General features: G+C 37.2%; 1 protein-coding gene across 1 annotated transcript in view; it reads left to right on the forward strand.

The window, feature by feature from the left end:
• Positions 1 to 24755, forward strand: part of XIRP2 (xin actin binding repeat containing 2) — a 43202-nt gene extending 18447 nt beyond the window's left edge. Inside the window, exons 2-8 of the mRNA XM_040603845.1 lie at positions 737 to 890; positions 6253 to 6413; positions 9220 to 9351; positions 15569 to 15676; positions 16696 to 16872; positions 22155 to 22288; positions 23235 to 24755. Of these exons, the coding sequence (XP_040459779.1) occupies positions 737 to 890; positions 6253 to 6413; positions 9220 to 9351; positions 15569 to 15676; positions 16696 to 16872; positions 22155 to 22288; positions 23235 to 24231 (1863 nt within the window). The 3' untranslated portion in view covers positions 24232 to 24755. The remainder of the gene's footprint in view (positions 1 to 736; positions 891 to 6252; positions 6414 to 9219; positions 9352 to 15568; positions 15677 to 16695; positions 16873 to 22154; positions 22289 to 23234) is intronic.
• Positions 24756 to 25401: the final 646 nt, after the last annotated feature.

A 25401-nucleotide genomic window follows, 5' to 3' on the forward strand; every position in this document is an offset into this window, starting at 1 on the left:
GACCTGTAGTTGAGATTTTACAGCCGTTGTGTCCAGCTCCATACTGAGTAGCATATTGCATGGAAGGAAGGAGAAGCACCCCAAAATACCAGCTTTGACACATTAAAGTCTTGCTTAGCAATAATTTACTCATTTTTTTATTCAAAGGGCTGAGGCCACAGTGTGAGGAATTGATACTAATGATATTATGTAAACTATCTGTATGGAACATTGACCCGCTATTGTGATAAGTTAAATTCAGTTGATAGGTCACGGAAGATTTGAAAATTGAATCTCTGAAATACAAATGCCCATGTGCATCTGGTCTCCAAACCACCATCTGTTGGTTTTACACACCATATTACATACCATGTACATATTCTTACATACCAAGAAATGAAATTAATAGAATTCCCTCTATTCACTTTTCTATGTACAGTGTTTAAGTGAGCAACTGGTGTCTTTTATTGCCATCCTTACCACCGCCACCACCCTTCTCTTGTGGAAGAAACCATGTGCAAGAAATGGCAAAACAAACCTTCCAAGGATCACTGTCTGCTGAATGGTAAACTGGACGGCACACGTGAATCTGCAGCCTCCTACAGAAATTCCCCCTATGGCACTCTGGAGATCACCTCCTGCAAAAAAGCACCCCACTTCAATTTGCTTCCTCTTCCTACCCTCTCCTCCCCCCCAAAACCCACATCTGAATTCTGCCAATAGCTTTTAACACACATCACTTGATGTCTTCTAACAGGAAACAGAAAGTGAGAGAAGTTCTATTTCATCAACATCGAAGAGTCACCCTGGGAGCCATTCTGCTATTTCTGTGAAGGAGTCTAGTGTAAAAAGAGGGAGAGCAATCTTTGAAAAGATGTCATCAGAAAATGGCTACAGCAGCAGCTCTGAAGGTTAGCATTTCCATGTGGATATGATGTCCCACTTTAAGGCAGTAGCCTCCAAAACTTTTTGATCATGCACCCCTATCATTAAAACGTTTTTGAGCATGCACTCGGAATGTTTCTATATGTATTTATTTACAAATGGTATACATGTATTACTCTACTAATACATTATGTACATTAAGCAACAGACCCACAAAAAGATATTAAAGAAGGATGGATGCAATAAATTTTAAAAAATCCTTTAAAAAGTGTTTATTTACAAAAAATATTTCCTTCCTATATCCCATAGGACTGTCTTGCACAGCCCCTAGGGTGAACACATCCCACTTTGGAGACCACTGCTTGACAGTATCAGAGAGTGTTTTGGGTTTTTTTAACAAAGAACGAACATGCATGACAAAATTTTCTAATAGAAAAATCCTTACTGACTTCTGAATGTCTAGGACTTTACTGTATGTAAAACAACAGATTACCCAAATAAATAAAATAAATAGCCTAGAAAGACTTGTCCCCTCTGCCAATAAAATTAATAAGCCATCTACATAGTATCAACCAATTACTGACCACTCTTTTTCTGATCAGAAAATGTTTAGCCTTCGTGTTTAACAATTCCAGACTCTAGCAGATTAAAGGGAAAAGGAAATTTCAGTGCACAAGACCTCTTCTGGCTAATGCTGCTAAGTTTATTATGCTCATTGTTCAAACTAAATACCTGATCTTTTATCCAGTTTAACTTTCAGCCATTGGTTATCTTTTTTTCCCCTTTTTCCCTACCAAATTAAAGAAATCTTTAACACCTGCTCATTTCTTCTTGGAAGGATGATTATACAGTATGACCATATCATCCCATAACTTTCTCTTCCATCAACTAAATACAGCTGCAGTTCTCCCTGTGGGAGTATTTTTATTTTTATTTTTTGTGGCTCTTCTGTACATCTCAACGTTTTCATGTATCTTTTCTATAATACGGTTGTAAGGATCTTTTTTCTTCCCTTCTCCTTTTAGACTCTCCTAGTTACAAAGCCTTTCTTTTTCCTAACAAGAGAATGGAATTGTCCATTCCGTACCAGCTTTGCCTCTGAGTCTAAATTGGGCACAGTATGTTTCAGATTCATTTTTTAGTCCACCAGGAATAACAAAGAATATGAACTGTGTAAAAACGCACAGTCAACAATTCATGCCTCTTACAAATGAAGCTTTTTCTAAAAATGTGACAGACCCATAGGGGATTATGTTTTTCTAGGCTCCTGTGAGAGCCATAATACCCCATTTTGCATTCTGACAGTCTTATGAGAAGTAAATTCCCTATAGAGTCATTTGAGTATTTGAAAGCACTGGTGAAAACTCTTAAACTTCTAATACCTGAAGTTAGGCATGGAAATCTGCAACTCTGCACTTGAATAAATATTCCTGTCCTGAAGAATAGGAGATAATGCTGATCTATAGATTATTTCTCCCATCACCTTGAGATTTCAGTTTTCTATAACCAATGACAATATATGTCAAATTGCTTCAATTTTTCAGCAATAACAATACCCTCAAACCACTAAGGTGCTATGGAACTTTTTGCTAAATGTTTCAGTTATGCCAAAATCTTACTTTCCTAGAAGAAGTATCAAGCAAAATTTACAGCCAGCTCTATGACTGAGTACCAACAGCCTCTATTGCCTCCACTGAAAAACAGTGAAAGCAATGCTCATACTGTTCAATGCTGTTCAACCTATTGTGAAAATTGGAGAAGCCCATAAGGGATAGCTAATTTAGTCATATAATTGGAAAAAATGGCAGAAAGCCAGAATTTTCCAGTCCTGTTAAGCACAGATTTGTCAAGCTCTGTATATGTTACAGAATTAATGTAACTTATCATTAAAAAATAAATTATCTGAAATATATACTATTTTATGAGTCACATATGACAAATAGGTTTTTGTTGGCATACCTTACTTTGATAAACATAATATTTACAAAATATTTCTTCACAAGCACACATTTACTCCTGAAAGAATCAGAAGGTATTACACCTTTAAGTTCTCTTGAATAAGAAGCTTAGAAAAACTGAATAAGCAAAAGTTTAGAGTATATAATCTCTCATACTACCACAAAAAGTTTCACATTATGTCATAAAACTAGTTTCTAAAGAGAGGACATTTCCTGCTTTAGAGCTAACAAGAGAATACTTTCTATTACCTTTGCTCCCCAGGTGGCTAATAATATGTATCTATTAAAATGTTTTTTAAAACAGTCCATTAAATTCATTGGCCCCAAATCAGCAAGGAATTAAAATCACATCTAACTACAGGCACATGAGTAGACCCACTGCACTTACTGAAACTATTCACATGCTTATGACTAGATAGAATCCAAGAATTCCTTGTTAAAGCAGAACGATACCAAGAAGGTTTTTAAAGGCCTAAGCTTTCTTTAGAAGTAAAGCAATGGCCTATAAACATCATGCTGGTAGTGATCTGTTATATAATTCAATAGCCAGTTATAAAATTCTGCCTTTAAAAATAAACTGATGTTGTTTGGCTATGGTAGACTATCCCTCTGTGTTGCCAAAGCGTACTTGCAACCTCTCCATTGCTTCGGCTAGATTTGGTTTAATGTACAGACTTCTTACTTGAACATCAATTTTTTCTCTCTTCTGAATTCTGCCTTCTCTGAAAACTCTTTTCCTCTTCTAGATGACTTTCACTGACTCTTACTGCTGCTCTTCTTTCTTGAACCGTACAATTTTTTTGCCTATTGTGATTACATGCAATATGCAAATTCCTGCATGGGATAAACATAATAAAAATGAAAATTATCCTCATTTAAGTTATGAGTAAGGTCAGGTAAAAATACTAAGAAACTGAGACCATGCTTCCATGCCTGTCTGCATCTACACCTGATTTTTACCGAAGAGTAGCTGCTTGGTATATTTGCTTGTTATGTCTGGACCTTGAACATCTATGCAGGCCAAACAGTCTTACAGTGAACAGGCAGAAAGGCCAGATGTGCCTGGGAATTATTCCCTGCCTGGTGGAATACCCCTTCCCTGGCACTCTATTCTGTTCCAGGTAAACAGACAGCTTTTTGGAAAATCTCTTGTGTTGCTACATTTTATAATGATAAAGGGAAAAAAAGGGTACTGTAAAAGCAAATGTGCATTATTTATTTTTTTTTATCTGTATCTTTTGTGTTCTCAGCCACTGGCTTAGTAAAACAATACAATAATCACAAGTGAACCAACTTAGGTAAGAAGAAATGTGATTGACTGGGCACATGATTTTGTAATGCATATATGTATAACTACGTATTACAGCTAGACTTCTGGAACAAGAAGTTGACTCTGGCAAATGCTATACAGGTCCCAGGTCCTACAAGAGCCCCAAAGTTCCACCCTATACACGTGGAAATAATCAAAACCAGTTGTGCCCATCTGCTTGCTCCAGGAAACGATTCGGTGGAGCTGGTCTCCATGGGGTGGTGTATTTAAGGAAACTGGGAAATTTGTCCTAAAAATCAGCAAAAAAAAAAAAAATCCTATGAGAGGATTTTGAAGACTTTTTTTTCTTTCTAAAAAGAAGACCAATTCTGTAAACTGTGTTGGTTTGCACTGAATGACAGAAAAGGTAGGTGCACTCTAATACATCCTTGGTGTTTTAAATGTACATTATGAGATAGCTGACACTGCACAAAGAGAAGTTACTAATTTCTTAGCAAAATTATGGCAAACGAGTTCATATGCTTAATTTAATAAGTCTGCAAATTATCAGCAAGATGAAAAAGCATAAATTAATTGAAATAGCATATTTATGTTTACTGTGTACACAAAACTCCACCCCAGCCCTGTGCTGCAACAAAGTAACAAAGCATGCTCAAAACAAGGAAGACAGGGCATCAGCAGTGCCAGAATATAGAAGAATACAAATAAAACGCTAACGGCTAGCAAAAAGCACACATCTGATGTTCCAAACATTTCATGTTTGGAAAGGGATTTTAAGATTTTTAGTTTGGGTACCTACTGGCTTGAATTAAATACATAGAGCAGGAGGATGTATCTACACGGTTTCTTCCTGCCCTCTTCTTTCCCTTTTTAAGTCAGTAGTTCCTCAACTTCAAGAAATTCCAAGATATATTATACTTGGGGTGGGGGATAGCATCGTTTTTGGTGGGACTTTGAGGTAATTTGATTCAGCTACAGACTGTGTCTGTAATTTCAGAAAATACAATTGTTAAAGTAACAAAAAAATAAAAGCAATGCAGGACAGAATAAATCTGTTGAAACTTATTATACAAGGACAAGGAGAAATATAGATGGATTTAGGGAAGAGCAGGGTGCTCTGATATCTGCAGTACAAGCACAAGGATGGAAAAATTAGGTTCTGGTGGCTTTACTGAAAAAATATCTTCTTGAAGTCTTCAAATTCCCTCCCCTGCCAAAAAGGAAGTAATTGTCCTGGTTACAGAAATCCAGTGTCATTCAACCCAATTTTCCGTACACTGTAGAGAAACCTTGGCAGGACAAGAGGAACTTCCAGCCTGTGGGATTATGTGAAATCCCTTCTGCCTCTGATCACAGACAAGAGAGATGCTCACAACATAGGTTTTTTCCCCTTGTCTGAAACAAGAAGGAAAAATAACGTTATGCTAGATTTAAGGCACTTTTCTGGGTATATGGAATGCTTCTAATACAGTCATATGAATGTAGAAAGCAGAACAAAAAACCTTCTTAATGCTAGTAACTCAGTGCTGCTCTTTCACGAGTACTCTGAACTGTTGTCTCCACATTCACTGTGGCTGAATTGCAGATGCTTATAGATAAGTCTATAACCTTCACACCCTGAAATAAGGTTAAAATGTAGTTAGCAATTTGGATAATTTTCAATAAGATTTTAGTAGTACTAGCCTGACTAAAAACACATTCTAATGCATTATCAGTAAACAACTTAAATCTACAATCAATTCAGAATGGACTCTGCTAGGCAAATTAATACTGTAATGTATAAAGCTAATTAGAACATAATATATCTAATTATAATGTTATTTGTAGTACTTAAAATTAATTTTTTACAGTATAAAATAATGCAAATGTAACACTATTGAGAAAAATAGATTATGCTTGCTGTTAAAATTGTGTGGGGTTTTGGTTTGGTTTGGTTTTGTGGGTTTTTTTAAAGCTATTTTATTATTTCCCCAAGGAATTTCCCCCAGTTTCAAAAACTTCACCGTAATTTTTCTGTACTCAAGAAGCTCTAAGTTAAAAATAAGATACAGTTGCTAAAAAGTTGATAATACTGCTCCTTTCTAGTACTGCTTTTCTTTCAAGTTTTGGAAAAATGGTACCTGTTTCCTTCTTAGAAAATATGTCCGTTTGTAATTGCAGTGGGTTCCCGTAACAGAGTACGAGGACGACCTAAAGAGAGCACTCCCAGGGCTGATAACACACCTCTGGATTGCCAGGAGACTGTCTCCTTGAAAGAAAGAATGGCTATGTACAAGGCTGCTGTGTCTGAGAAGGGAGGGAGAACTGACTCCTTTGCTCATGTAAGATATCAATGGCTCCTTATCTTTTTAGCTCTGTGTGTTTGCTTTGCACAGTGACATATTCTGCATTCTTTGTTTACACAAGCTGACTGATGGACCACTATGGGGATCAAAATTTGAAACGTAAATTACTAAATCTACTTAGCAAGCATATTGATGCATCGGTCTCTGTCTCTACTGAAAGAGGTTTTTGATGCTATATACTTTTGGTCATTTAAACAATTCCCTTTAATTCACTGGAAGGACTGTTCTTTTTATTCCACTGTTGCATGAATTGCATTTATTAGGGCCATAGGCTTGAGACAGATTAGGAACAGTTATTCTTTCAGCTCATAATGACAAAACTCAGCGGTTTCTGCATTACTAAAAATATTACCAAATAATAAAATCATATTCAAAAGCACATTAAGTTTAGACCTCTTGCTGTTCAAACTAAAGAATTCAAAATTGTTGCATTTTAAAAGAGCAGCTGTATGAGACAAGGTGTATGAAAAAAGCATGGTTTTATAATAAAATTATTTTAAAATGGGAATTATATGAAAAAATATCCAGAAAAAAAACTTTTTCATTTTGTTTTACTCATCTCTCTACACTTCCATCAATAGGGATTAGGTATTTTACAGCAAAATTTAATATTAATACAGAGTAGTACATAAAGTATTTGGCTAACAGAATTCATAATCTAGTGAAATAGAGCAAGACATCTTCACCACACATTTAATTATCAGTCAGGAATAACTGAAAATCAGGTCTTCAGATCTCAGCCAGGAAAACCTGCCTCAGTTCTGCAGAAATACTAAGGGGTAAAAAGTGTATTTTTACCATACCTTAAAATCCTACTTTTAGCTCAACCCCCTTGTATCAGTAAACAGAGGCACTATACTGGCTTGCTACAACGTTAGAATGACAATGGTCTTTGTTTATACTAAAATTTCAGCACATGGGAAAAACACCTTTTCCTTACTGTAAACCAGGCCAGAGTAGTTTCTGTCAATCAGAGAGCATATCTGGCTAAAGAAGGGCTACACTTCAGCACCCACCAGCCAGCATCTTTGTCCATAGCCAAGAAGAGCTGTAGAAGGATTCCCAGTCTTACCTACACTTTGGTCTTGGGAGCAGTGGTCTGTAGCAGCTGAAAGGACCTTCTGGGTGCTTGGATAGCCCAGAAGCCACATAGTGAAAACAGCCACCACCCACACCCACCAGAGTCCAGGTGTTTCCCAACCACCAAATTCCTGTCTGCTGACTTCCTTATTTCCTAATTTCTTGTATTTGCAGCACGTTCCTGCAGTTCACCTGGCTGAGAAGGTTCCAATTACCTACTCTTGCAATTGAAAACATTGCTGAAGTTAGCCCTCTCTTTAAAAAATAGTGCCTGAAGCCTGACCCAACCTGTGTCGAGCACATAGGAACTACTTCATTTACACCGTAACTCATCACAGTTCCTTGCTGAAATAGAAGGTTGCCTGAAAAAGGAACCGTATTATCTGTTCCATTAAAGGGAATTAATAAGTTTACTTAAATTATCCATAACTGCATTTATCCCATCTAAATATCTCCAAATGGCTGGCAAGGTGTGCCTGAAATGTTAATTCACTGAAATAATTACTTTTCACATTCACACAATCATGTACATATAGAAGCATGCCACCTTCATCACAAGGGGAAAAAAAAATCTGGTTTTATGATCTCCTTACTTACGCATCAGGTGTAAGCACTAAACCTAAATGTACTTAGTAACCTTCATTACAAAGCTATTGTTAATTACTGGGTGGTTTATTTTCTGCACATTGATTAGTAAGTTCAAATGCTGAAAGCTTCATTCTAGTACCATCTAAGAGGTAACACAAAGGATGGAACTAGGACAGGGAGCCTGAGGGTAGGGGCACTCTTGTGACTTTTTGCATCATTGTTAGTGAAGAAAGATCACCAGACAAAGGCCTGCTTGAAGCTCTCTGCATGTTTATCAACAATACCTATTGAAAAAATACAAAGAGGGCCAGGTGGCAACTCTGAATGCAACCAAACTCCGAATAGACAAGGCAACAGCAGAGAAGAAAAGTGGCTGCTACTAACAAGCAAGGAGATGGGACCTACTCCTTTTGGTGCTAAAGATTCAGGCCAAGCACGCACACTTTTCAAATACACATCACGTTTAGTTCTTCAAATCACAATGTACGGCTCCTCTGCAGTGCTCTATGAACTTGTCAGAAACAGTATTTATGATTGTCTGAGTCATTCCTGCAAAGACAGAGTATTACATAGCTGAAAATACATGCATGATCCCTAAAACTACAAAAGAAACCATTGAGTCTTCAGACAACTAGTTTAGGCAGAGATGAATATGTAGCTACACCAGCAAGTTCTATTTCACACAGGAGCATTTAGCAGCTGGTGTTAAATAAATTATAGACTGCAAAATTCCAAAAGAAGTTCATCATTTGCAGGTCCTAATTTTTGGTTGACAAGTCCTAAAATGGGCCAATGAGATTCAATAGTTAATGTCATCAGTATATGTATGTTTTGTACTTGGATGACAACACCTGAAAATTAATTGCCTTATTACTGCATCTGTTCTGAATGCTAATGTAAATTCATGTGTACAGTTAAAATAAGTAGGGTTTACAGATTACATCAGTGGAAGTTGCCTTTAAGAGGCTATAGACATAATGAAGTGTTTCCAGATTTTCCATTTCAAATATGTAAGCATTGTAGTATACCGTTATTAACACTTTTTAAAAATCAGCTCATGGAAGTATGTTCTTGGTGCAAGTGGAAAACAACTGGCCTTATTTTATCACTCTAGATTTCAGAGAAAACCAAGTTCTGTACTGTGCCTGGTGGCCTGGCAGCAGTGAGGAAACAATTTGAGAAAGTGCGGAAGACCTCTTCACAAAAGATCTTTGCTCAGTACCAACACCAGCACAAATCCATACAGGTAACAACAGCATTTTTAATACTAACAAACAAGGTATGCCCTGCGAGATAGCTTGAGGAAAAAATACAATTTTTTGCTTTACTGAAGAGTTTTCATTATGACTACGACATTTCCCTGGTGTTCATACTCATAGAATTTTCTGTTTGAGATATACTACAAAAATCATATATATTTCTTTTGCAAACACTCAATATAGGCAATACTAGACTTGCAGCAAATGGATAAGTAAAGCAGATTACTATCGTAGTGGTATTTTATACTGAACCTTGTCTATAAGACTGTAATTCATTATCAAGCATCATGGTCATATTTTGCATTTATTGCACTTGATGTGATGTTGCGCCACTCTCTTTCAAAAGGAGTTTCCTGCTTCCATTGACTTAAATCTAATAACTTCCCCTAAACAGATCAAAAATTGCACAGAAGAACCCAGATGCTACATAAAAGTAGAACAAAGCAGCAGCTAAGTTTTATTTTAGATAAAAGGTCTTTACATTTTATTACTTCATTAGCATATACCATGAAAAATTGTTGTAGGAGATAATGATTTTGGACTATGTGAAATCCCCTATAATAAAACACATTGCACAATCTGTCCTATGCACTCTGAGAAACAGTAATGGCACAGTAAATTGCTTTACCATGCTGCACTTCTTGAAGCGATTTGTAGGCAATATTGCTCTCCACCTTTGTAGAACAAAACACATCAACGTTCTGCCATAGGTTCATTTCCATGTTAAATAAGCATCATATCTACCGGTCATCTCTCATTTCTTACACATTAATACCAATATCAATAATCTGCACAGACAAGAAGCAAAACTCCAGTTTTGGAGAAGGGGAGAAGACACAGTTTGCTGCAGGTGTATTAAAGCGCTTTTAGCTAAGCAGAGAAGTCCCATTGCTGATGTTCAACTATCATACTGGAGCATAATCCTTGGTAATAGGAAGCATTTTGCACATGCTTGTCTGATGATGTTTATCTGGATGAAGAAATGCAGACCCATGTACAGAAATTATGTGACTTTTTCTCTTACTCAGAACAAAATTTCATTTCTGTTATGTGAAGATTCATTTTCCCTGGCCTAACAGTGACAACTCATTCTCCACAAAGCCAATATGATGGTTCCATTTCTTCAACAACAATGTGACCTCTAAGCATACTTATTCATGTATTTGTCCTCTGTGGCTAGTTGAGGAGGCGCTCTCAAATCATCAGTAGAAATAGTCACGTTCACAGGAAATAAAATCACTCAGAACTATATGGAATCTTTAAATCTAGGTTAAATAACTTACTGCCAGACCATAAAATCCCCTTTCTACCTAATGTAACTGCACTCTCATGGAAAATGGGATTATACACTTAGGTAACTGAAAGATTATTCACGATCACTGAATCAATCCTGAGGCAAAACAGAGAAAGCATGTAGTTTGAAGACAGGTCTCCAGATCTGGATAAATTCAAACTATTAGTCCAAGCTAAAATAAGGAAGCAATTAACTTTTTAAACAATAATCTAAATAACTGAACATGTTACTTTATATTCAATTATTGTATAAGGAGTAGATGGCTTTTCATTCAAAACATTTACACCAAATATGGAAATAATAATTTATCTTTCTATTTTTCTCAGGCAGCAGCCATCACTCAGAGTTGTCTCCATGGTAAGGGAGATTGGTTCCTTGTGAAAGGTGACATATTACCAGTAGGATGCACAAAACTCTTGTCTGGAACAGTGAGCAGCAATTAAAACTGATCACAGAATTGTCATGTGCTCACAAACTCAACCAGTTTGTTTTGAGATCTGGTCTTTAATTAGACCACTGGCATCATGAGCACCTTCTACTGTCAGCCACCAAGCTGAGAAAAGGTCATGATCTTCAGTGTTATTATTCTGCAAATGCCAGCCTAGAGTGGTCTGCTACACCAGCTCAGCTAGCTAGCTGCTCAGACAAAGTCTCACTCTCCAGTATCAGAAATGAGCCATATTGAGTGAGTGAGCTGAACCTCCTGCACAGGAAGGATGAGTGGAATATATTGAAAGTATCTGATATTCACTCAACCATACAGTATCCTCTGTCAGGAATGACACCGGTATAACTACACCTCCTCCACTGAGGGTCATTCCAGACAAATTTTCTAAGATAGCTAGTGTAGCAATTGCCAGTTTTCCAGCAATTGCAGAGGATAAGATTGAATAATAGGACAATGTTAGTGAATGGTGAAACCTTACCTTTTTATGAAAATCTTCCACGTTGTGCCCAAAACACCCTAAGTATATACATACAACCAAGAAAGACTGACAAACCATAAAGTGCAGATAACTGAAGTTCTTGTAAAAAATTTCCGCAAGACCTCACAGTGCTGATGTGCACATGACAAGAACATAAATAGGTTTAAAAAGCATAGCTTTGACGAGGAAATGAAGATTCACACCAAGTAAATCGTCAGTCATTCCATTGTTATCAACTTTGTAACTGAAGCTTTAAGATCACAATTTACTTCCACTTCTGCCTAAAGGGAACCGTAAGTTCGTACATACTGATCATTTAGAAGAGTGTTCTAAATCTGCAAATACACAAACGATATTATATTAGCCAACTTCCCACAAAGTTTATATGATGACTATAATGTACAGCTCAAATATAAGCAATATGCTTCAAATGTGAGTGAATAAAAGGCTTTCCTGTTTTGGACAAGCTTTTGGGCCATTTGGTCCCCTTGAACAATACACACATATACAGAATTGTACACATTTTATGTACGTATGCATATAATATAGCACACATTCTGAGCCTCAAAGCAACTTTATTTTTGAAAGGGAAAGTATGTTTTGTCTGTTGTCAGAACAGAAGGAAACTGCAAAAATGTCAACACAAAAAAGCAAACCTTATTCTAAAATACACAGAACGGTTACTGAAAATTCAAATCTTGGCACATTTTGCAATAAGAATTCTATCTAAATTATTGCAGCGCAGAGGCACTAAAATTGATGTGTGGGCCACTAACATATGAAGTGCGTGTAGCAATTACAGTTCTCTTCAGTAACAGAATCTGAATGCCTACATAAAAATGCACTCCTCTAACAAAATGTATATATACTTACTCTCAGATTTACATCTCTATTTTTAAAATAATGTTGGGTTTGGTTAGAATGACTTACTACCCAGAGACACAACAGAACACTATAGTCCTCTGTATTAAGTACCATACAGATATGCATGGGAAGGCCAGCAGCCCCTATAAACGGTGACTTGAAACAAATGGAAGAGAATGGAGGACAAGGTAAATCTGGAGGGGAAAAAAGTATAAAATTACCATAAGAAACCATTTGTGAGCTAGCAGCATGCCAACAATCATCCAGCTGACAGTGTTTTCTGAAGCTCACTTATGATACAGCACAGGATAAACAAAAAGTAATTGAAAGGTGATTCTTGGGCTACAGGAAACACAACAGTGTTAGTTGTCTTTTCACTCTCGACATCAAAAAATCACTCTGAGCATCCTGTCTGTCCTCCTTTGCTGTACAGCTGGAGGGGAGCTGTTTCCTCCTGACACCACAATGCAGGATGTGGTTGATTAAACAACCTTGCTTGATTCAATAATGCACAGTAGGGTAGGCATCGTGTATTCCACAGAAACAAATAAAGGGATCAAGTTCCCACAAACATAACTCTTAACAAGTATTAAATCTAGATCATAATCTCCAGCCACAGTCCTGCATTGGAGGCATGACTTACCCTGCTTAATAAAATAAAAACCATCTTAATCCATGCAGACCATCAAATCATTCTACAGAATATTCTCCAGAATCTATGGGGTGTACAAAACATGCCACAGACTCTAATGGGGTAATCCTACCTGCAGGATATCCTATCCTATATCCAGCAGTTAGCCATTGCAAAGGATGGAAGAATCCACAGGTCTTCCTGCTCTCCACTTGTTTGGAATAATAAACAAGTAGTATTTTACCCTCTGTCGCTGGAATTTCAATTAGCCATCTTGACAGACACACAAAAATATAAGAACCTCCAAGTCCCTCTTCCTCCCTGCATGCCCAGAGCAAGGCCATGTAATTATATTGTCAAAATCTGGCCCATAATGTTTAGGGTGCATTTTAGACAGCCATAGCTGTCACATTAAACGATTATAATCTTCTGCAATATGGCAACTACTTCATAAGCAGTACCAAAGTTACAGCAATAAAGCAGTAGTGACATTCAGATTAGATTTGCTTCCTGACTACATTAAGCCTAATTATATTCCTTTTTAATACCCCACACCATTCAAAGGACACATAATGACTATCATGAACATATTTCGTGTCTCTTGAATGAGCTTTTCCAGTAATGAGAGCTTGACTTACATATCTAAAACATGCACATTAGAACAGAAAAGCATATCTTAGATGAAAAAAGCATATATATGCATAAATATATTGAAAAGTATATCCATATAAAATGAGAAGGCATATTATACATACACCTACGCATAGTCATTAAACAGAGAATAGATGGGAAAATTTGCACTTAATTTTCTTTGAACTGCCTCTCTTCAGCTTGGTGTGAGGTTAGCTCTACATCTTTTCACGTTGTGCGGCTCCCTTACAACTGTCAGATGCACAGGACCCGAGAGTGTAATCCATGCTCTGACTTGCTCTCCTCAAGCCTTGCCTCACTTTGACAATTCAAACTTTGCAGTAGGTGTGATTAATTTTGATACTGGTAACACACTAAAACCATTTACTAGGCCAGTAATCAGAAAAGTTACTCTACTTTTTGTTCCTGTGTTTTTAAAACATCTTATAGTTGAAACAGTTGATTTGGCAGCACAAAGGTGGAAGAGAATTCCTACAGCCCATGAAGTGGATGCACACTCTCTCTGCCATAGAACCTAAGAGTCCTTGCTGCCTACTGTATGGCAGAAATCATGGCCAGGCAGTGGGCGCTCCCCTAAATTGATTCAGAAGAAATGTTGGTGGAGATGCAAGTAGTGTAAGCATTCCTTAGTTCGAGGGTAGAATAAATCCCATAAATATATACTATGTCATGGGATGACTGAGAGAGAGAGCTAATTTCTTGCCCTACAATTAGCTGGATTTCAAGGAGGTGACAGCATTTGATATGAAGGAAGCTTACAGCTCTCTGTTGCACTAGATGTATAGCAGCAACCTCAGAAACACAGTGTTGCCTCCACTCACATTCACATTACGCTGAACACTTGAGAAGCTCTTGCTGGAGGGATCAGAAGCTATTTTCGTTTGAAAGCTTATTATCAGTAGAAAGTAATAGGCAAGCTTTCTTCTCACAAAGGAAAAAGAAAATTTAATTTGATATGAGTGAAATTATTTGTTAGATGTCTCTGTGTACATGCTAGTGTGCAAGAGAGGAAGCACAGAACTGCTCTCAATGATACCGATCCTTAGGATTTTTTTCTTCTAATCACTAAATCTCAAAGTACTCCACGGACACAGGTATTATCATGTAACACATCATGTTACACGTGGTTCTGTGACAGGCTTTAAATAAGAAAACAAATTACTGTCAGAATCTGGAGTAGAACTAAACATAGGTAGCCTCAGAAACTACATGGGCACCTTGAACAGTGCTTTAAGCTCTCAACATTATGCTCTGTTTATTACGCTGCAGTTGTCAGACTTGCAGATACAATGCTAGCCTGTGTGGTTTATAGTATCTTCTGGTTAGCCTATGGTCCATCTTTTTCACAACTGCAACTCAGCACGATTTTTTGCATTGGAAAAGCTATACAAAGCATATGCAGAAAGTCAGCATCTCTTATATAGACATATTATACTTCCTTTTACAAAATTACATTAACTTCATGCCTACTAATAGGTAACAAGTTGATGGCACAGCACATCCAGCCTTCCCAGTCACCTTTGTCCCCCTTCAGTCTATTTATACATTGTACATATTCATGCAGCTTTCTGTATCTGCTGGTCAAAGCCTAGCTGCAGTAACATAAGTGACTTGACATCTTCTGTGCTATAAAAATCCCTGTTCCAGTTTTTATGGCAACAAATATCAATCATAATAAAAATAACGGTACTTTGCTGTAAAATGACTATTTGAGTTACACCATTTACATTAGAATTTATTTGTGAAAGCCCTTCATAGGCCGAAAAAATAATAATAAAAAAAGAAAAATCCAATTTACTATTAGCTGTTAATATGATATTATTTTTATTTGTCTTCAGGAAATGTCAAGTAGCAGTCAGCGCAGAGTATCAAGCAGCACCAGGGAAGCTGAGTGCAATGAAATGACCTCCAAAGAAAGTCAAATGGAAGCCTCTCAAACACAAGAGGTAACTATATCAATTAATAATCATGTCATTGGACAATTATACTGATGCTAATATGTATCTGCTTTGCTTCTTCCTCCTTTACCACTTGGTACAGCAAGATCTGGATGTTCTGCTGATAGCCTTCCTTATTAGGTAGTACATAATTTTTTAAAAGGTGTTTTATTAAATGTTTTAAATTTATTTTTGTTTTGACATGGTAATTAATTAGGTTTACATTCATATTTTTCTTTGATGTAACATTTTAAATACAGTTGCAGAAGTATGGAAAATACTTACATATTACAATAAATCCTGTAGTAAAGTGAAGGTTTTGTGCACAGGTTTCTCATCGTGAGCAAGTTACTCATAAGATAAAAATGACTTCTACACCCACTCAGCATACTGATGAAACAGGTAAGAAGTAGCATAAGAATACAGGCTCACAAATGAGCAATGGCAAATGTCTTTACTCACACAAATGTACCACTCTTAGCATGCAAACATGAAAATGCACATTGATCTGAATTCTCAGCAATGCTCATTCCTTGACTTCAATGGGACATAAGAAATGAGTTTAGAATTTAGTATGGAGAGCTGGCTTTTGAATAAGGAGGTGGTTTTAAATATTTACTCAGTTGCTTGAAAGAACTGGGGACTTGAATTGTTGAAAACACAGGTAAACACTAGCCCACATATATACAAAATTGTGGATGATAAATTTATAGCTGAAGTGAATAGCCCTGCAAAATATGACCACAGTGTTAAGACACTGCTGCTGCAGTTTAGTCCTAGTATTAGGATTCACGCATTATATTCTCCCACAGACCCCAGTCAAACTTTAGCCCTGTCACACCACTCAGGTATGGCAAAACAGTAGGTTTTTAAATCACGTTAAACATGTCCCTCAACAACCGTCCTGTCATTCTCTCTATGGATTTCTGTTCACGATCAAGTAACTCTCCAGACTCCTGCAAGACTAAGTACAATTTTTCAAATGTAATGTTTTATAATTCACTGATAGTCAATTTCATAAAATGCAGGGTGGAGGAAAACCAATCTTTTTTATTCTTCTTCCCATTGCAGTAACCAATGCAGCTCAGAATGAAGAGCTCCCAAAGACTGTAACACAGATTTTAGTACAGCAGATTGAAAGGACAGCTCAGGAAAAGGCTGTTCACTCTGACAGAGAGACTACAGCACCTGCAAAAGAAGTAAAGGTTTGTGCTTTTAATAAGAGGGATCTTCCTTTATGCAAATTAGAAGTGGTGAAGTTAGGACACTGGTATGCCATACAGTCTGCATTCATGTTTTGATGAATTATGACTAAAAATCTAACCTGTGAAAGTTGTGGGAGTATATGGACTTTAGGAATTAAGTGCACATAACGCAATATGAAGTACTGTTGTGGCTTAACCCTGGCCAGTGACTAAGCAACCTGCAGCCCTTCACTCACACCCCCCACAGTGGGATGGGCGAAAGAATCAGAAAAGTAGAAGCGAGAAAACTCGTGGGTTGAGATAAAGACACTTTAATAGGTAAAGCAAAAGCCACACACATAAGCAAAGCAAACCAAGGAATACATTCACCACTGCCCATGGGCAGGCAGGTGTTCAGCCTTCCCCAGGGAAGCCGGGCTCCATCACGCCTAATGGTTACTGGGAAGACAAAGGCCATCATATCAAGTGTCCCCCCCATTTTGTTCTTCTTCCCACATTTATATACTGAGCATGACGTCCCATGGTATGTAATATCCCTTTGGCTAGTTGGGGTCAGCCGTCCTGGCTGTGTCCCCTCCCAGTTGCCCATGTCCCTCCAGCCCTCTCGCTGGCAGGGCCTGAGAAACCAAGAATCCCTGACTTGGTACAAACATGACTTAGCAACAGCCAAACCCATCAGTGCGTTATCAACATTGTTCTCACACCAAGTCCAACACACAGCTACTATGAAAAAAATTAACTCTACCACAGCTGAAAACAGGACAAGTACATCAGAAGGCTCAACAAGTACTTGCAGTATGCGACAAACAATTAAAACTAGACCTTTATAAAAGCTTTTATATCCCTGTCCTCTGCTGAATAGTCTCCTCTTTCCTTGTTTGAATCTGTAAATATGCATCTCTGTCATCACAGATTCTCGCAAGCATAGAACATGTCACTTTCAGAAGAAATTAAAATGAGCATAAGCCACAGCATAACTTTACATTATGCTTATAAAGCAAAGTCTGCATTTTTTGCAGCAAAACCTCCAAGACTGCTCAATCATCATTTTGCATTTTATATGAATTCTGTATTTTTTTTCCACACATATTCTATCATGCAAATAGCACAACTCTTAGTTCAAAAGGTTGGCTTTATGCATTCTGAGCAATAGCTAATGGATTTTAACTTTCCAGATCTTATTATAATACTATTGCTTGGCTCCTTGCAGAACTAGCTTTTGTGAAGAATAGAAAAATTGTTTTACATGTTACTATACTTTAAAAAAAATAAAACAACCACAAAACAAACCACTTTTGCTCCCTAAAGATGGAAAATATCTGTCAGGAAATTACATTGTCTTCAACAGAAAGCTCATTTTCTGCTGCTACTGCTTCAGCAAGCAGACCACAGGAAAATTCTACACCAAGGAAAAAAAAACAGGATGGAACTGCTACTTCTGCAATGGTTTGCTCCAGATCCCATGAATATGAAAGCACAGAAAAGTTTGCTTATGTGAAAGCTCCATTGGAAATGACAGTAACTTCCCGATCCACTGAATTGTCCAGCTTTTCAACAAAGCTCACTCTCTCCACAGGCCCATACCCAAAGCAAAGCAATTTCTGTGAACTAAGATGTTTATACAAATTTTTTCACCCACAATTAAGAAAACACTTAGAGAAACATTACCTGAATGAGAGTTCTAATATTTTATCTGATAAATCTGAAACATGGAATATGATGTCAGATGTGCAACAGGCTGGACACCGATTTGCCTTCATCATTCAGATGTTCACTAGATGAGAAAAACAATGCTTAAAGTGGTGTAAGATCCAGGGAGATCCTCTCTATAAGATGGGTCTTTCAGAACCAGGCTTTCATTCCAATTGAAGTTGACCTTCCAGACCCAGACAAAGCTAGAGACATTGCAGACCACAAAACTGTTGCAGGTGGAAATGTTAAATACATAGCCTAGATGTTTCAGGCCCAGCCTGCATGCAGATGCTCCAGGCTCTGCAGGAACTATGGACAAGCCCCTTGCATTAGTTAGAGGAGGTGTTCATGCAGTCACATAGATGTTTGAAACGCAGCCACTGGCCTCTAAGAATAAATATTACCATGATGAGGAACAAACATCAGATGAAGCTTGCTTCCAAGAAGTCTCTAGTGGTGCTGTAAAAGACCCTGAGGCATATGCTGGAAGCACAGAACCGGAGTAAACTTGGGCAGCTCAACCCAGCAGATGTCCTTAACTTGTTACAGCTGAGGGCTAAGCTGAAAGAGCTTAAAGGAAGTGTGAAGAGAAGCATAAAATATTTTGAACCACAGCCACTGTCTGTTACCAGAGACAACTTTGGTCAAGAACTGAAGAATTAAGCTGCCCATAGAAAAGCTACTGAAAAGAGGCATATCAGAATAGCACATTTGAATGTTTGAAACACAACCTTTACCTGTGACCAACAAAGACCTGGTGGAAATTAAAGTGGTACATGGAATCTCAGTGGAGGAAAATGTCCCAACACTCTCCAAACTATCAAGCTGCAGCAAGGCCTTTTACCATCTTATACCAGCACACTCTTCATGCCAGTCCCTCCACTGCCTTCACCTCACCTCATCCAGGGCCTGCTCTCTCTGCTTTTGCTCCTTCCTCTCTCCACTTCTTCCTCAGCTGCTCTCTCTTCATTGGCTCTCAACCCCTTAACAGAGCCAGCCACAGCTGCACCTTATCTACATCGGCCAACCCGCCACCCCTGAAGCCAACCCACAGCTGTATATTATCAATGTTAATTACCCAGCTTCATTCTTCTACAGGAAAACATGAGTGGTGCTGTGTGCAAGGCAAAACAGATGAAAACAGCCTTGGCACACAGAAGATTCAGAGGAATTAAGTCCAGCTGAAACATTGCCACAAAAATTAGGATCAAGGTCCCACACAAGATGTAGCAGCCCCTGTAACACCACAGCAAAGCACACTTTCTGATTCCAAATTTGATGGCAACAATACGCAAGGAGTAAAAAAATACAATGCAGGGATTGAAATAGATCTTCATGAAAACCAGAAAGCTGAGAAGCTGAAGACACAAGAACTGTTGTGACAGCCTCTAGCTACTACCTCTTCCACCATTATGAGGATTAATGCTACAAGAGCTATCCTGAAGAATTATATAGAGCAAAATAAAAAGATACTAAAAATAGACATTAAGATTAAAATATAATTACTGTTGTATTTGAGAAATATTAACATGCTAGAAAATGTGTAGAGAATGCACCTCAATTCTCATGCTTAAAATTAATGCAACATCCTCTAACTGAGGTAAAATGTTGCCTGTATAAAATAGTTCTAGAGACAAAATAATGGTCGTTTTGTGCACATCTGTTTTAGTTTATTACAGCACAAGATGTGACTTAAAACAAAAAGAACCACATTTTGGTGGGTTTCCTGTATAAGCAAAATTACTGAAACAGTTTATAAAATAATGTGCATTTAAAACAAAATTCTGCTGTTACCTGCTGGGTGATTTTACCTGTTGATACAGCCGTAGTCTGAATTAAGACAGCAAACCCTTTTGCCTGATGTCATGTTGCAGGTTTCACATCGCTAAGGAGTTGAGCCACTCAGTGTCCCTCAGAAAGCTAAGCCTGTTTTTTGTTTCATATTGAAGCAAACTTTTGAAATATATAAAGTATGTGGATTTATATATGAATATTTATATATGAATATGAAGTAAACATTGACAATGAAACATGCCTCGTTTCTCATGGTGCATATGTTACTTAAAAATTAGATTAGTATTTAGATTGCAAAGTTATGCATTTGAAACTTGGAAAATATTGCATATGTTATTGCATGATGTACACCAAAGTTCTCCTTTTGTGCATATATTTTGGGCATTGAGTATGGACGGGATCCTGCAGGAAAACCAGATGTTACCATAGCTTTAGCTGTTTGAAGTACGTGAACAGAAGGCTGATGCTTGAACAGCAATGCAAATGGCAGAACAAAGCTAAACGCTCCTGTACCTGCATAACTCCTAAGCAGAAAGCTCTGCTTTGTGTTTCCCAGCTCCACGCACTGTGAAGGGTGCTACCACTGTTGATGCTAGGAGCAGAATTAAACATGAGTAGCTTGTGGTCCTGTAAACTGAGGCACAGTCTGGCAGTGGACCAACAAGATACTTAATGTGATGGGTTAGCCAGGGCTAGCGGCTGAATCCACATGCAGTCACTCGCTCGCTTGCTCGCTCCCCCACAGTGGGATGGGAGGAAACATTGGAAGAGCAAAAAAGCCAGAAAATCTGTGGGCAGAGGTAGGGACAGTTTAATAGGTGAAGCAAAGCTGGGGCACAAGCAAAGCAAAATAAGGAATTGATTCACTACTTCCCATCAGCAGGCAGATGTTTAGCTGCTTCCTGGAAGGCAAAGCCTCAACATGCACAACAGTTACTTGGAAAGAGAAATGTCATAGCTCTGAGTGTCCCCTCTTGCTCCTCCTTTCCCTCAGTTTCTTGGTTCTTATAGCAATTCAGAAATCAAGACAGAAGAGCAGCATGCGCTTTTCCAAGCCAAACAGATTGTCCATCACTGCCTTCTGGCCCTTAATGGTATGAAATCAATCTTCTATTCATGCTTTGTGCTTTACAGAGAACAAGTTTCCTTTACAATTAATTATACTTCATAAAAGAAAAGATTTGATGTAGTTTGCTAATGTAATTGTAGCTAACGCAGTCTTAAAAACTAACTGAAGAAAGCATCGGGTCTGAAAATGAAAATTGTAAAAATCACAAATAATTATGTCCATAGCATATCTGGGTCATGTAAATTTATAGTCTGCAGGTTACCACAGAAGTGGAACTCCCTGATGTGCTTTTGGCATGATTAAGCAGAAGTTCCTCACCAGAATTTTAAACATCTTCCTCTGTTTGTTGATCTCTAAATCATATTGTAGATTCAAAGATTATACATACATTATACTCAATTCCACTTATACTAGTAAACTTTTTATTTTTCTATCTCATTTCACAAAATAAATAGTTATTACAAATAAATGGGAATATTGTACCTGGTGAAGTGAATAGTCCTTTCAAATTTATGGATTTTGGAAAAGGGAAAGGTAAGTAGTTTTTCACTTTTGAAGTACTACTCTTAGTTGAATAAAAATGAAGTCCTAAAATTGAGAGCTGAGATACCAGTTGATGGATAAAGAAAACTACAGTTTTAACAAAACATATGGACCAACACAGTTAAAAATAAATCATAAAACGTGGCTTAAACTAATGCATAACTTTTTAAATATGTGGTTCTAGAAACTGCAGATTCAGGAAAATGAAATGTGCAAACTCTGCCAACAGAGAGTTTACCCAATGGAATGCCTAGCTGCTGACAAGCAGAATTTTCATAAATCATGTTTCCGATGTCACCACTGTGGCAGTCAATTAAGGTAAGAAGTAACTGCATGTTCACTCATAGAACTCTGCATTTGAATATGAACACAGCCGGGGAAATTGTTTTTGATGGGGCTATGCAACCTGTAGGATGCTGAGTTGACAGGGTTCCCCTGTTCTCTACTACTGACATCCACACTGTGATGTGGAACAAGCCCTTGAAATTCTCTAAAGAACTCTTTTACCCTGGTACCTTCCAAGTTCTTCTGCGTATTACCTCCTACCTACTGTTCCAGGCCTTCAGGAGAGCTCATGAACCAGAAGCAGTAGACACAGAAACTTGGGTGGAATTTAAGACATCTGAATGCAGACCAAATTTTCTCTCACTTTCCCTCATCCATATGATCCAATGAATTATGATGGCATTTAGCAAACTACTCTTGTAACCTTTATATGAAATGCAGTGTTTATTGCTCTATCAGACAGCAAATGCTAACACATCTGATGTTAACAATTTTGAGGTTAGTTACAGACATTTAGGAGCAGAATCCAAATATAATTAAACTCAAATCTCTATCATTTGCACAAAGGCTAAAGAAAATTGGCACTGTATTTACTCCACCCATTTTGTAGAAAAATAGAGGATTCAGTCTTCAATCTGATGATGAAAAAGGTCCCAGCAACCCCAAAGTGCTGTGGAGCATTCCTATTTAAAACTTGTGCAGTGCAACAAAGCAAATTCTTTCTTAAATTACAAAGCATGACTCTTCTTCACTTTGACCTTGAAATAGTATGGGAATTTGCAATTAAAAGTTTTAGATACCCTTGGGGGTTGGTGGGTGTTGTCAGATTGGCCAATACATTGAACTTCCTCTCTTTTTGCTCTTCCTTTCTTTATATATACTGTCATTTAGGGGTACTTGAAATATCAAGTAAAATTTAAAATTCACAGTAGATGTATGATATGTAAAAGTATAAAACAAATTTTCTTCCATTTGGCAGCTTGGGAAATTATGCATCTCTCCATGGAAAAATATATTGTAAGCCCCATTTTAAGCAACTTTTCAAATCAAAAGGAAATTATGATGAAGGTTTCGGACACAAGCAGCATAAAGAATTATGGAATTCTAAAGATCGGTATAGCTCAGCTGGCAATATTCATGCTGAAGAAACAAATCCCATTAATAGTATACCTGTTGATTCTAAACCAATTACAGAAATTGATCAAGATTTGCATTCAGGTACTGAAGGTACTCATCCTGATATTTTGGATAATAATTTGAAAACAACCACAGAAAGAGGTAAATTAAGGATGACATGGCCTCCTTCAACAGATGATGCAACACCTAAGAAAACATTTTCTCTTGAAAAACTGGCTAAAGTAAATAAGCCAAAGTGGCCACCAGGAGATTTTGCTCAAGAAGGTTCTGGTTTACATACCAATAAACTTCTGGGCAATAAAAAGGATCCTCAGAAGAAAAATGCTGTGACAGAGCAAAATAAAAATAACACTGCAAATGCACAACAAGATCAACACTCATCCTTTAGGTCTCTGTCTGAAAAAGAAGCTACAAATATCTGTAAAGCAAAGAAAAATGAAGCAGGCAATAATGGAAAAGATCAGGAAGACGGGAACATGCAAGATAACCTGAATAAAACCAGAGGATCACAGAATAGGGAGGAAAGTGGAAAGGATATTAATGAAGGTGATAATGTGATTATGCCTAGTGCTGGGAAGGAGCAAGAGAAAAAAATTAATGAAAATGGTGAATCAGAAGTTGTACAGGTTACTAACATTGATGATGTAACAGTACAAAAGAATCACAAAGAATTCAGCTTGAATAACAATAACAATAACAATTATGCCACTTTCTCACATCTAAACATTTGTAGGCACGAAACAACTCTCTCAGCCACATCCAACCCAACGACAGCATTAAGCAACTTGCACTCTATCGCAGCATGCCTTTGCAAGGCTGGAAAATCGGTCTGGAAATGAAGAACTATTTGAGATGTATGAATCTCGTGAGAGCTATTCTAGTGATACTGTAACTGTTTCACAGAATGAGCAAAACTCAAAGGATGAAGATGCTGTTACCTCTAACAGTCTTGCTCAATTTAATAAAGATGCCACTTGTCAGAAGTCTCATACTAATAGTTCATGAGTTTTAAAGGAGGCAAATAATACAACGTTCCCTGTTGATACTGAGTTGGTATGCATTGGAGAAGAATCAAATTATGACAAAAACTTAAATACTATTTTATCTGACACTCAGAAAACATCTTTTTTCTTAAAAAAGACAACCTGGTTTTAGACTAATAGGCTCTGTAGACATAACTAAGAATTCCTGCAGCTCATATTCAAAAGAACATGGGAATTATGATACAGAACTGAATGATATTAATGCCTGTCAAGAAAGTGAAATAATCAGAGTGTCAAAGAATGACATAAACACAAGCTTAGACTTACTGAGCTCAAGACATACAGCTGCTCCATCTTTCTAAGGCAAGAAAGTCAAGCCCAAACAGTTCACTGTAGAAGAATAAATTAAAAGAAATAGATTCTATGACAAAAATGAATAAAACAGCTAAATGATCAGCTATGTCTTTCACCCATTATAAAGTATGTAATAAATATATATTTCTTCAGTACAATTATTTTAGTCTTTCTTGAAGAATATAAAATCCAGAGATTACATATGAAAAATTGTATTGTATAGTGTCAGTTGCTCAGTTTATTTACTTAATTTATATTTAAGGCAATGAAGATGCATAAAATAGAACGTTTTCAGTATGTAATTAAAACAACTTGTCTATGTTCCTGAACTTTGCAAGAAATACTTTACTACATGACTGTCCTTCAGAAACATAATAATTCAATTTTACTGTCTATCATTTGTAACAAAGTAAGATGTGAAGCACCTGGTGTGCACAAAACAATAAAAATTATTTCCACAGTTTTTTTCTTATGTATTGTTATTATTGTAAATGAGCTGTTGCTCCATGACATATTATGTACATTTGTTGTGTTAGCTCATATGAGAAGATTTGGGGTTTGGCTGGGTTTTTTGGGGGTTGTTTTTTTGGCTTTTTTTCACAAAGTATACAGTACTCAGTTTGAAATGGACTCATTATTGAATATTAACCAAAACTGGTTGGTGAATAGTAC

Source organism: Falco naumanni, chromosome 8 (genome assembly GCF_017639655.2).
Source record: "Falco naumanni isolate bFalNau1 chromosome 8, bFalNau1.pat, whole genome shotgun sequence".
Taxonomy (NCBI): domain Eukaryota; kingdom Metazoa; phylum Chordata; class Aves; order Falconiformes; family Falconidae; genus Falco; species Falco naumanni.